This window comes from Prionailurus bengalensis, chromosome B2, assembly GCF_016509475.1.
Source record: "Prionailurus bengalensis isolate Pbe53 chromosome B2, Fcat_Pben_1.1_paternal_pri, whole genome shotgun sequence".
Taxonomy (NCBI): Eukaryota; Metazoa; Chordata; class Mammalia; order Carnivora; family Felidae; genus Prionailurus; species Prionailurus bengalensis.
The window spans coordinates 74,386,650-74,400,571 of NC_057349.1; the positions used below are offsets into that span (position 1 = coordinate 74,386,650).

The 13,922-nt window shown below is 36.0% G+C and overlaps 1 protein-coding gene across 5 annotated transcripts in view; it reads right to left on the minus strand.

Annotated features, from left to right (window-relative positions):
* UBE3D (ubiquitin protein ligase E3D) overlaps window positions 1–13,922 on the minus strand; it is a 157,708-nt gene that overhangs the window by 67,862 nt on the left and 75,924 nt on the right. For all 5 annotated transcript variants that reach the window (XM_043593002.1, XM_043593003.1, XM_043593001.1 and 2 more), the window contains exon 9: window positions 569–707. In XM_043593002.1, the coding sequence (XP_043448937.1) occupies window positions 569–707 (139 nt within the window). The remainder of the gene's footprint in view (window positions 1–568; window positions 708–13,922) is intronic.

The window sequence follows — 13,922 nt, forward strand, 5'->3', positions numbered from 1 at the left end:
ATTTGCCATCTCATTGACAATTAGCTGCCTACTAGGAAGGAGGTCTTCCTGTTGATCAGACCACATATGCTGTTCTGTCCTGTTTGTCTTACTGTGACCATGTCCTGATAAAAATCCAGAGGAGGGTCAAAGTGATGAGGGAAGAACCTGGCAGAGAGGGAAAAGGTGCCAGAAGTGGGTAGAACACCATCAGCTTAACTTAAACATCTATTTGGCGATTTGGTTGCAAGCTAAGGGTAGCAAAGCTACTCATAATGGTTGAAAATCTTTGTTCTAGGGCAAAGCTAGGAAAAGGAAAACGCATTCACAGTGTCTTTGTCAGATGCTTGCCATTTTTCTCAGAGGCAGGAGAGGTGGAGGTTAAGAGAACAAACTCTGGGGTTAGACAGATATGGGTTCTGCCACGACTGGACAATTACCTAATCAGTTCTGAGCTTATTGTGCTTATTATTATTATCATCTGGAACTCTGGGTTCTGCAAGCTATCTCCTATGAAACACAAGATCCTCAAAAAACAATTCACAAGTGAAACTGAAAAATCATACCAGGGTAAAGGAGCTGTTCCTACCTGAAAGGAATTCATATAGCGAAGCGATGGAGGTAGCGTGGCGTTGTTCCTGGATAATATCAGCAGCAGCTCTAAGCAGGTTGCAGAGGGCAGGGTTAGAGTGTGGATGCTGATGTCACTTTCCCATGCACTGGAAAGCCTGAAACACATTGATACGTATAATTTCACAATAACATCTGGTCATAATTATTTCAAAAACCTGATGGAAAGAAGACGACTTTCAAACGTGGAAGAAGATGCAATGCACAAAAAAACAGAAATAAAATGGCTATAGTAAATATTCACAAAGTAAATGTCCAAGACATTTTTATAGTGTTTTTGATACAAAACAGATGGGTTAGGCAATTTTTTCGAGTCAACATTTCATACTCAAAGAGTACAAATAAGACATGAAATGCAGTCTTATTTGTAAGGGACCTATTTGGGGTGGGGAATGGATAATAGCTAACATATCGAATGCTTCCTATATTCTGTGCCCTCTTCTCCATGTAACATCTTGTTCAACCCTCTGATACCTACGAAATAGAACTGTTGCTATCCTCCTTCTACAGATGTGCAAATTGTTTCTGAGCTAGATATGCCCTATCAAGTTTCTAGTTAGCTGATTTTCAAACCTTTAAAAAGTGATGTAATACTTTTATCAAAAAATCTTGTAAAAGCTCCATTTACAATATAAATAAATCCAAAGCTGCTCTGTTGGAGGGGGTAAGGTTGGCAGGAGGCTCCCTTCATCTTTCAAAGTAGCCTATGAAACATCTCTGCTACATCCTGTTGAACCTACTAGAAAATTCTTTCATTCAAGAAATGAGGAAAGTGAAGGCTAGAAAAGTAAAGAGACTTCTCTGGGATGAGATACATGTTTAGAAGATGATATGGCTATGTCTAGAATCCTGATTTCCTGGCTTCCCATATAGTACTTAAAATGGAAAATCAGATAATCATTATGGGAAAACAATGTAATAAGAATAGGATGTGTCTTATGCTGTCAAATCTTTTATTTACTTGAGTATTTCCTGTCTGTGCCCCTATCAACATGTCTCTTAACACTGTCCTAATTTTTTAAAAAGAAATATATATGTGTGTGTGTGTGTGTGTGTGTGTGTGTGTATATGTATGTATGTATATACATACATTTCTGATGTGGGTTGGGAAATTAACTCTCTGAAGCATTTGCCTACTAGTCAGACTGGAATAGGACACTGCCCACTTTCCCTCAAAATAGTCCCTTTTCAGCAAGGCCACATGTGATTGTCTTCTCTGTGTTTTAAAAACACTTCTCCATTATTTTATATTGATTGGTTATGTTATTCTTTCTCCTTTCATTAATTATACAACATTTTCAACATTTCTCTGGCATGGAAACAAAAATCTTGCTGTCTTTGGTAAAAGCCAAATGTAGGACCAGTGCAGTGGCTCTAAACTCATTCTCTCTACCACCTTTCTTATGCCCTCCACAAACCATTTCTGTTCCCTGAACTGCATACACTAACCACACCATGCTCATGCAGTTTTCTGGGCCTGGAAGGCTGCAGGCTACCTGGTGAACTTCTGTTCATCCTGCAAAACCCACTTAAGTATCATTTCCTTAGAGACATCCTCTTGCTTCCTCTACAAGAACTACATGCCTAATACCATTATTTGTATCCTACTACCATACCACCACCCTACTTGTATTCTCATTTGGGCTGTGTCTGCATCTCTGATTCATTCTAGATCAGTCATAAGCAAGAATAACCTGTGGATTCCTCTAACTTTTGTTACCCAGTATGGAAGATTAGATTAGTTGTTTTTCCTCAGACACTCCCAGGTATTAACCTTTTATTGGCTGTAATAAAATACACCTCACTTACATTTTTATGTTCAATAATTTAATTTATTTTCCAAGTGTTATTCTTATAAAAGGAAACCAACTAATGTCATGATGTTGATGTGATTTCTGGTGCAGAGAAAGGAATGCTTAACTTCTGCTCAAAGGTGTCAACATGCTGCTATGTGGCTATGGGGTAGTTGATGAAAAATGGCACTCAAATAGAAATTAAAATACACTAGCACTGCCTTGTCACTGACCAGTGAGTGATCTGGGACACGTACTCCTGGACAAGTCCAGTTTCCTCATGAGATCCTGGAGTTCACACACAACCTATCCTATGTATCAAACCACCAAAATTTACACAAAAGGACATTCATCACATTAATGATATCCACAGTTACACAAAAAAAGATACAGTTATAAACGTTAATTATTCATGTCTCTATGTAATTACAAATATTTGCATGGCATGTGAATCCAACATTGGCATTTTTAATCTAATCCTTTAAGTATTCTGTGATTTAACAATTTTTCTCCTTATTAAAGCTCATGAAGGTACAAAGTATTATCTGGATCCCATGATAAGTGATGGAAAAGATCAAGCATGATCCTCTCCAACTAAATTGCATTCTCTTTTATACCTAGAAGTACTAGGTATTTCTGAACAAATTCTATCAAAAAAAACAAATTGAAAAGCCCAAGGGTAAATGATGGAGCAAATTTTAGCTTTCTTAGAATACCTCATTTCTTTTTTTTTTTTTTTCAACGTTTATTTATTTTTGGGACAGAGAGAGACAGAGCATGAACGGGGAGGGGCAGAGAGAGAGGGAGACACAGAATCGGAAACAGGCTCCAGGCTCTGAGCCATCAGCCCAGAGCCCGACGCGGGGCTCGAACTCACGGACCGCGAGATCGTGACCTGGCTGAAGTCGGATGCTTAACCGACTGCGCCACCCAGGCGCCCCAGAATACCTCATTTCTTAATAATTAGAACCACCTTATTTTTGAAAATTAGATAACACAGCTGGACCTAGGATGGCTCAAATTCCTAAAATTTATCCTTTTGTTTATCCTAAACATTTATCCATTTATGCTTCCTTTTCCCACAGCATATATTCATTAGCCCCAGGATTCACCTTTTTATTGTTAAGATTTATAAATGTTCTCTATAATCTTAACTACATATTAATCACACAAAACAACCATATATGTGGACAAAGACAGAAAGTAATACATGAAAAAATGATTACAGTTGTTTTGGAAAGTTAGAACTATGGGTAACTTTCCCCCAAAACTTCAGCTAATGTTTTTATATTGTTTTTGGTTTGGTTTGTTTTTGATTTAGGAAGAAAGAAATAAAGAGAGCAGGAAGGAAAGATGGAGAAATGGTCTCGGCATACTTAAAATTCAGTTTATCTTAAAACAATCACTAAACTCGTTATGAAAATTAAAGGCATGTATTAATTAGGCCAAAAGTGATACTTGATACTATCTACCAAAGGCTCAAATATCAGTAGAAAGTTCTGTTAACGATATAAACATTTTAAGAAACACAAGATTATAATAATCCAGAATTTGGATTATTTCCTGCAAAAACACCTGGACTATTAGACCTAAATCAGTAAACTTCCACTATAAAACCAACAAAAAAGATAATTCAAAGAGAACAACAAACTTAACATTACTTAAAACCTATTTTGGTGATTTTTAAAGTGGTGAGAGAGGAGAAGCTTTCCTAAGACACCAGAGCTGTCAACTAGGCGACCCGAGTCGAAGAGACCAAAATGCAGGCAGAGGACACACCATCCTTATTTCTCAATCTTTGCCTTGACAAAAGTCCCTAGAGAAGCAACGATGGCCTATCTATTTTTAAAGAGGCAATGAAAAGGGGGGGGGAAAGTCACTCTCCATCACTTCTAACAAAAATAGTGAAATTGAGAATGAATCAAACACCATTGATACCAAGAAAAGAACTTGGGAGAACAGAAAGGTGATACAGTTTACTAAAAATCAGAGTTTGTTTTAATGTAATACATGAAAATGACAAATAGACAGGATTAAACAACTCTACCAAAATTTAAGACATTTCAAATGAGTCCAACATACTGCATAGAGAAGAAAAAAACAAGAGCGTATAAGAGAGCTCAAGAAGAAAATATTTAACTTAAATTTCATTTTTCTCATACTTTAGTAGTTGATTTGGACTCTTCAGTCCTAGAAGGACCTATCAGGAAAGCAAAGAGCCTATTAATGATGTTAAAATATAACACTGTTTATATCTGTGTATTTTTAAAATTCAATTCCAAAGCTACAACAATGACAAGCTCATCAATTCAAACTCTCGAAATACCAAAACAAGCAAAGGACCACAACTTAGTGCTAGAATCATTATAAACATACAGCTACTTAATACATGATTTGGACAGGGAATCAAAATTATATAAATTCTTATACTGTCAAGAACACAAAATTCAGAAACAACTAAATGTACTGTTTATGTATGATAGCAAACCATATTAATTCCAGTATATTTAAATATTTTAAAAGAACTAATTCATAAAAATAGAACCTGAAAAGTTCTACTGCTTATAAATTTCAAAGTAAGGTTCAGTAAGTCATGAGCAGCACTTCTTTGAAATTACAGTATCTTCTTTGAAAACTACAGGAAAAAATCGAGTTTTTAAAGTCACAAGTGTTCAAACTGTTTTTCAATTCTCTTTAAACTAAAGGGCTCCTGGAGCACCTGAGTGGCTCAGTTAAGTATCCAACTCTTGGTTTCCACTCAGGTCATGATCTCATGGTTCCTGAGATCAAACCCTGTGCATCAGGGTCTGTACGGATAGTGCCTTCTCGGGATTCTTTCTGTCCTTCTCTGTCCTTCCCCTGGGGGCTCTCTCTCTCTCTCAAAATAAATAAATAAAAACTTTAAAAAAATAAAATTAAAAATATTTCTCAGACCACCCAATTCCCTAAGCCCAATCATGTCCTTCTTTCATATTAATGGAATCATACATTATGTGACCTTTTTTTCTGACTTATTTTACTTAGCATGTTTTCAAGATACATGGATCTCAGAGAAAGAACTCTTGATTTTAGATTTTTTAAATGTTTATTTATTTTTGAGAGAGAGAGAAAGAGCACGAGCAGGGGAGGGGCGGGGAGAGGGAGACACTGAATCTGAAGCCACCTCCAGGCTCTGAGCTGTCACCACAGAGCCCAAAGTGGGGCTCGAACATGCATAGCGAGATCATGACCTGAGCCGAAATCGGATGCTTAACCGACTGAGCCACCCAGGTGCTCCTAGACCTCTTGCTTTTAAAGTCTGATTTCTAATTTACCACTTTTTATAAAATATTAAAAGCAGTTCCATCTTAAACTATGTATCATAATATTTACGTTAGCATATTAATAAACATAACCATTTACGAAAAGTTTTCAAAGAGTTTTTGAAGAGGTCTCCTGGCTCACATTTTTACCCCATTCCATTACCAGAGAGTGTCAATTGAAAGTGAGGCTGAGAAATGCACTTCCAATCCTTTAATTACTTTACTGAGTAACTGGAAGTCAACATATGAGGGTTGGGATGTAATAAATTAGGTCCACTCTAATAACATTCTCATAAGTAAACCTCACACTGGCAACCACTAGGTTCCCTGTCCCATCAGGGGGCCAACTCAGCCAACACTTACATTAATCAACACTGCCCAGTCTGTTCCACAGTTTAAGTCCTTTGCCAATGTGGATGGAAAAGTGTTTGTGACGCATAAAGTACAAAGCAAAAATGTAAGACTTCTTTCATTATTTCCTAGGCCTAATAAAACATAGAGGTTTTCTTCATTTTTCAATTCAAAAGGATTGGCAGTGACTGTGTTGACATGTATGGTGAAACCATGTTTGGTCTCAACAGAAGTGAGAGAGATGATCTACTGGAGCTCTATCAGCCCGTGGCTTCAGAAAGGGATGTATCCTGGTGGTCTGCACCATATCCAACCCTACTCTCCCCTGCTTTTATGGACACTGTCATCTTCAGTGTCCCTGGCTTCTGTCTACACCTCTTCCTAAGTCCACTCTCAGATGGTCTTCTCCTGGAAATCCATACACTGCACAGAAGGGCAATTGGCAATGGTGTAACAGTTCAGATGAATTAGGCCTGGCCAATCTTGGTATCTTAGCAATTACGATAAGCTAAACTGCATAACCCGAAGTCACAATTAGCTCTGTCTGATCCATTAAAAGACAAATTCCGATGACTAAAATTGTGTCCATGAGGAGAGATGAGAACTCAATGCCAAGATCACTAACCTGCTACTCATGTTCTCCATGCAAACGTCCTAGATTTGAGAAAATGTCCTCATGTTTAAGACTTCAGACCTTTTGTGAAATCACACGTCAACATAACTCTGATAGAGTGAGAGCATAACTGGCCACACCCATTTGAGGGAAGGTAAGAAAATCAATTTCCAAGTAATCTTGCATAGAGAAAATTCATTTCTATCAACTTAAATTCAATTTCCCTGTAACAATCTGATTCTTCCATACCTTAATAATATAAAAAAAAAAACTCTACCAGGTCAGGCCAGAAAGTCTCCTAAATTTAATGTCTATTATTTACCCACTAGCCCTAAAAAGATAGGATTTCAGAAACTGGTAAGTATGCTCCAAAGTTTTATTCAAAAGTTTTGTGAGTTAAGATGTATTCCCTAGAAGTGTCTTAAGTTAAAGAGGGAAATATTTGACTAATTTTTCCAAGGCAGAATCAAATATTATTAAATGGAAGCTTTTGGAACCTAAGAGGAATTTCATTGAAACCTCCAAAGGCCATGATTTTTTTTAAAGTATTAAATACATAATATTCTCTTTCCTTGCCATCACACACTTGAAATGAGCTCTCTCTGGTAGCTGGCTTCGCTATGGCTTTTCAATGTTTGAAACCAAGGTATAAAAAAACTTCACACTTCAAATGTGTCTAATCCTCCCTATACAGTGTGTGTGTGTGTATAAATGGAGTAGGAAGGAGAAGGAGGGGAAGTGTTAAATATGGGATACTCAAGAAATTAGTATTCTACAAAAATTTTGAAGTTGTTCTCAGAAACTGGTTAAAGGTAGTTACGCACCCAAATTTACCAGTGCTAGAAGAGCTAGAAAAGCTAACCTGTCCCATTTTTTTCAACAGCAATACATCATAGTGTGAATATAAAAAATATTTTCATCTTCTGAACCAATTCATAATAATGAGAAATTATTTATGAATGCTAAAGTGAGGAAAGCTTGTATTTTTTAGCCTAGAAAATAGGAAAAAGCAAAGCAGTGTTTCTTAACTAAAAAAAAAAGCTTATTTAATTTTTAATTTTATTTATTTTAAATGTTTATTTATTTTGAGAGAGAGAGAACAAGCAGGGGAGGAGCAGAGACAGAGAGGGGAACACAGAATCGGAAGCAGGCTCCAGGCTCCGAGCTGTCAGCACAGAGCCTGATGCAGGGCTTGAACCCAAGAATCGTGAGATCATGACCTAAGCTGAAGTTGGATGCTTAACTGACTGAGCCACCCAGGTGCCCTGATAAGATTTTTTTAGAAAAATAAAATAAACTCTGATGTTTATAGCAGCATTATCAACAATAGCCAAATTATGGAAAGAGCCAAAATGTCCAGTGATTGAGGAAAGGATAAAGAAGATGTGAGATATATATACAATGGAATATTACTCAGCCATAAAAAAGAATGAATTCTTGCCATTTGCAACAATGTGGATGGAGCTAGAGACTATTATGCTAAGTAAAATAAATCCATTAGAGAAAGACAAATACCATATGATTTCACCATATGAAGAATTTAAGAAACAAATGAACCTAAGACACAGATGCAAACCATAAAACAGACTTGTAACTAAGAGTACACACGGAGGGTTGCTGGAGGGAAAGTGGGTGGGGGGTAGGCTAAATGGGTGATGGGGATTAAGCAGGGCACTTGCTGTGATGAGCACTGTGTGCTGTATGTAAGCGACTAATCACTAAACTCTACACCTGAAACTATCATTACACTGTATGTTAACTGGAATTTAAATAAAAATTTGAAACTAAAAACAAAAAAGCAAAATAAAAACACATACAGCTAAAATTAATTTATGTAAAATTAAATTTCCTATCTGTATCTTTATGTAGATGTACATGAGATGTATGCAAGGAAGAATGCCAAAATGTTAACAGCAGTTTTCTGTGAAGACTGAGAGTATAAGGGTTCTGCTTGCTCTCTTTCACTATATATTCCTATATTGTTTTAAATGTTTACAGTGAATATAACTATATTTGTGATTATATAAAAAGCAAAGCTATTTTCATTTTGAAAATAGAGAACATGAAATCTATTTTGGAATGTTTAAAATATTTATATCAAATAAAATTCGTCTTTCAAGCAAGAAATAATCAAATCACCTCAACAAGTATTTTAAGTCTTTCATTTACCTGAAACTAACCTAATGGGGAGTCTTTTCCATGAAAAAAGGTGCTTGAGACGGTACATTTGGAATTCAAGATTTTTATCGTATCACTCACAGTTCTTCCAGATATTAAAAATGCATTGCCTACAAGTTGACAAATTTGGTGGTTACTATGAACAGGATTCTTAGACCACAAAAAATAGGAAATAAACAATATAAGCGACTGACTACTTGAAGTGAGTTGAACAGGCATATTATCTGTTATTAAGAGACTAAATAAAGAGATGTTAATAGCACTAGGGAGCTTTCTTTGTTGTTGTTGTTGTTGTTTTGTTGTTTTTAATGCCAGGAAAAAAGTTAGCATCCAAAGACTATGAGGCATAATTATTTCAGATAATTTCCATGAACCTGAAACAAGGTAAAAGACCACATTATTTGCCTTACCACTTTGCCAAAACAAACCAGGGAATGTGACATCTTTGGAGAGTCCTGTCCAACCTAGCATTCAACCTAGCATCTATTCATATTTTTGTTATGTCCAATAAAATCATAATAATAGCCAATCTGCCTGGTGCTATGATCCCATTAGGTCTTGCAACCTCAGCAGAGCCAGCTTAAGTCTACTAATCAGACCAAACAGCTGTTTTAACAGTTGGGTTTCTCCAAAATTAAGATATTCTATTCCTGACTGTGCCTAGCAACTCAACTGTTGAAACAGCTGCTCCAGCTGAAGAGGTAAAACCAAGTGTACATACAGTCTTCTTCCATTTGCAATGGCTATGAGATTCTTTCAGAATAGAAATTCCTAAACTTAAGTTCATGTTGACATTTCCTATCTGTTTAAAGTTTTATACTTGTATTGCCTCTATCTCTGACCTTCAGCCAATATTTCTGCCATCATCATCTCTCTTGGTGTTTGCCCTTTGTCTCCTTCATACTCTAAACCATAATTACCAGCTGGTGGTTCTGTACTTCCCTCCTTAGAAATCTCATCTGTGTGCTTTACACTCTTACTCTTCTCTCTATTGTCTCAGAAGTATTTTTACTTCCTATGAAACAGAGATGGTAACTAAGGAGTCCTTAGACTCCACTAAGTGATATATTATTTCCAATGACTTAACTGTTGAAGTAAGGACCGTTAAAAAAATTTTTTAAGTGCTCTCTGGCTAAATTTTTGGTCACTTTATAAATGTCTTCAAAATTCTGCACTTGTCACCACAATCTCATTCAGATATGTCTGTTCAATTGTTTAATACTCTCTAGCAGAGAAACCTTTTCACCAATAATTTATATTATCAATAATGCAATAATGAGTATATACTTTGTCCATCTCTCTACTCAACCTTTCTATCCAGGCACTCATCCATTTCTCCACCACCTTCTTATCTTAAAATTTCTGCCAGCTGGCCTGGACATACCCAGACTAAATGGACTCTGATAAACAAAGTCTGCAAAAGATCTTAACCCTGATTTTGTAACATGTGCTCGCTGTCCCCCCATAATGTCCTCACTCCTTTAAATTATACTGCATTACAGATAACTTAAAATCCTGGCTCCCAGGGTCTAAGAACAGATTTACTGCAGGACCCGGACTCATCAAACTAGAACAAACCTACAAAGACGCTGAACACGTTTGAAGATTACAAATTTTTTCCTGCAGCAGCTCCAGCTCTTCCGCTAGGTTACGTACAGAGTGATTCTGGCACATTAATCTTAGAAACAACCTCTCCTCCATGCCCCACTTCTCAGCGGGGGAGGGTGGAAGTCAAAGATACACTACAGCAAGTGCAGATACCGTAAATGAAAAGGTGCTCACAGACCTTGTGCCAGGCAACACTGTCCTGGGGCAACTCGACTCCAAGGGAGACACTGGAGTGCTCTGAGAAACAGGGCTTCCGGGATGGAAGTCATTTTGATATGTCATGTCAAACCCTAAATTACCAGCACGGTAAAGCTAATTTTTTTTAATTAAAGGAGACTTTGAAATACTGGCTCTGCTCTCACTATCCCATTACCATAAAGCCAGTGCCACACTAGCCCCAAAGTTTCCTAACTTTGTTTTTGAGTCAGTCCGCACAACACTATCCATTCTTCCAGCTTACAGTATTGTTAAGATCAGTTTTGCTTTACAGGGCTAAACATAGAAAAGTTTTCATTTTTAATAAGAGCTTAGATAAATAACCTTAAATCCCAAAGGACCTCGTTAAAGCAGCCTCATAAAAGTTTTACACTTGCATATGAGTTTGAAAAAAGAAAATGTCTACCTAGCAGTTTGAGCTCCTGCTGACTTCTCTAGCCTTGGGGAAGTTATTGTTGAAATTCATATGTCTTGCTATTTCTGATGATTTAAAGCAGTCTATTATGATAAATCACCATGAAGTACACCAAATGAAAGATACTGTTCAAACAAAAATCTCAATTTTAAATACACAAAATACACACAATGCACTCATCCGTATGTTTAAATAGCATTAAGGTTCTTATACATTACTCATCTAACCACATATTTTATCCTCAGAGCCTAGGATGCAAAAACATATTTTGTACCAGGTGATCTATTTTCCCTTTCTTTTTTTAGGAGGTCATTTCAACACATCTTGACTCTACTCTGGAGAATTAAAGTCCATGCAGGAAAGTTCCAACAAAATTGGAAACTAAATCAGTTGGAATAACAAGAACATAAGTAGTGGGCAATGTTAACATTTCATCATATTCCTCACAGGACCTGGGAAGATCAAGACGGACACAGTATATTTAAAAGGTGAGAGGATGATTGAAAACAGAACAGAATCTTAAATGTTCAAACAATAAAACACTAGAGATGGCTCTTTAAAACTGTCTCAGTACACAGCACATCATCTTGCAATATAGTAAGTGCCTAATTAATATTTGCTAAGTGAACTTAAATCAGCTTATAGATCATTTTCTGCCATTTTATCCCATTAAAGGACAATCATCATTAGTGCTTTGCAGGCCTTGGAATCACTGACGAGGAGTCTTTACCCAACTCTGAAAATGTGGTAGATTTCAATGATAGAACTTTAGAGCAATAATGGACTTGAGAGGAATTAAGCCCCTCTGCAATATTACTAACATGTGATTATATGGTCTTTGTTGAAAAACTCGAGTAACAGGGACACTCATTGCAAAGCAGTACTTTAAATGGGAGTGAAATCTACTCTTCAGAATCTGAGCCTTTCAGAAAATATCTGACAACATCAAACACTTTCTCCTGATTTTTCTTTAAGCTAAACATTCCCCATTTCCTCTAACAGGAAATATTCCCCATTTCCTAAACATTCCATTTTATGACCATTTATTAAAAAAGCCCTACCATAATCTTCATTGGTGTATAGGATCTTATATGTTATGAACTTTTTATATGTATCAGTTCATTCAGTCTTCACAAGAACAGTGTAAAATGGAGTTTCATTAGACCCATTTTACAGAGAAGCAAACTTAAGTTCAAGAGGTTAAATAACATGCAGATGGTGTCACTAAAGAACCAAGACTCAGATCAGTACCTCTGATTCCAAGTGTTTTCCATTATACTCTTTAACCTCAGTCTTTTTAGCTGTAAAACGGGGGTAATAATATTTGCCCTTTGAGCCTCAAATGTTTCTTGGGAATATCAAATGAGAATATATGAACAAAGCCATAAAAAAGCAGGTTTTTATTGCTAATATCATTCATATGCAGATAATCTGTGTTCTTTCAAGTATTTAATTTATGAATGGGAGAAGTCCAAATCACAATAATGAGAATGTCACTGTTCTTTGCTTCCAGAATTCAAAGCATATGGCAACTAAATGATCCAGGAGTATAACAAGACTAACCCCTAAAAAGATACGGGAAAGTCACTCATCCTTTGGAGTTCAGAATTCAATTAAGAAAGGACTTTCCTAGAAAAAATTATTTAATTTTTGCCTGTTATAAATGCTTAGTAATCTGCCAGCTTTGTAAATTATATTACACTATGTTATGGATTTTTGTGGATTAGCTTGGAAATTTATTTGACATTTGTAACACAATTCTATGAGGAACATTGTTCTAGTTCTAGGAAAGAAACTTTAGAACATACCCATTTGTAAGGCGAGAAGAGCCTTTTTTCGCTTTGTAAAGGCCTATTAATGGTTTTCCAAGGCATAACAGGATATTTTTAAATAATTATTTTAGTCTTATTTTTCAAGGGGAATAAAGTAGTAGTGTATATTCTAGATCTAGTTAATGGAGAACTGACTTTCAGTTCATTTTATCAAGTATTGCTGCAAAAACACCACAATAAGATGAAGATTTCCTTCATTTAATTGTTTTATAGAAGGATGGACTGATAAGCAAAGAAGCAGAAACCTATAATAAACTACCTGTTTCTCAATGAAAATCATTTAACATAAATTTTAAAAAGTGTTTTGTCAAAAATTTGAAAGACACACAAAAGTAAAGAGAATAGCATAATAAACACCCATATCCCCATCACCCAATTTCAATAGTATCAACTCATGGCTAATCTTGTTTCAGCTGTATTCCCCACCAAGTACCCTCAACCCCTGAATTTTTAAAAAAGCAAATTCTACAAATACTATCATGTTATCTGTAAATATTTCAATTGTACTCTGAATTTTTAAAAAATATATCCACAATATAATCATACTACCAAAAAAAATTAACAGTAACTCTTCAATATCATCAAATATTCACATGTCCTCAACTATTTTAAAACCTTTTTTTCCAGTTTGTTTAAATTGAGATCCATTTAAGTTCCATAGATTCTCCTTCTGTTTGTCTTCCCCCCCCCCTTTGCTAATTTTTCATTGGAAACCAGGTTTTTTGTCTTGTAGTGTTTCTCAGTCTGAATTTTGCCAATTACAAGGTGATGGCATAATTTAATATGTTCCTCTCTTCTGAATTTCCTGCAAGCTGAGAGCTGGATCTAGAGGCATGATTAGATTTGATACATTGGGGATACGGTTCAAGAGGTTCAACTTCATAGATACGGTTATATACTTCTGTCAAGAGACATATAATCAACCCCACTCTCTTTGTCTTTCTTATTGTGATGTTTCCAAGTTCTATGATTTCATGATGGGTCAGGAAATGGTGATATCCCAAT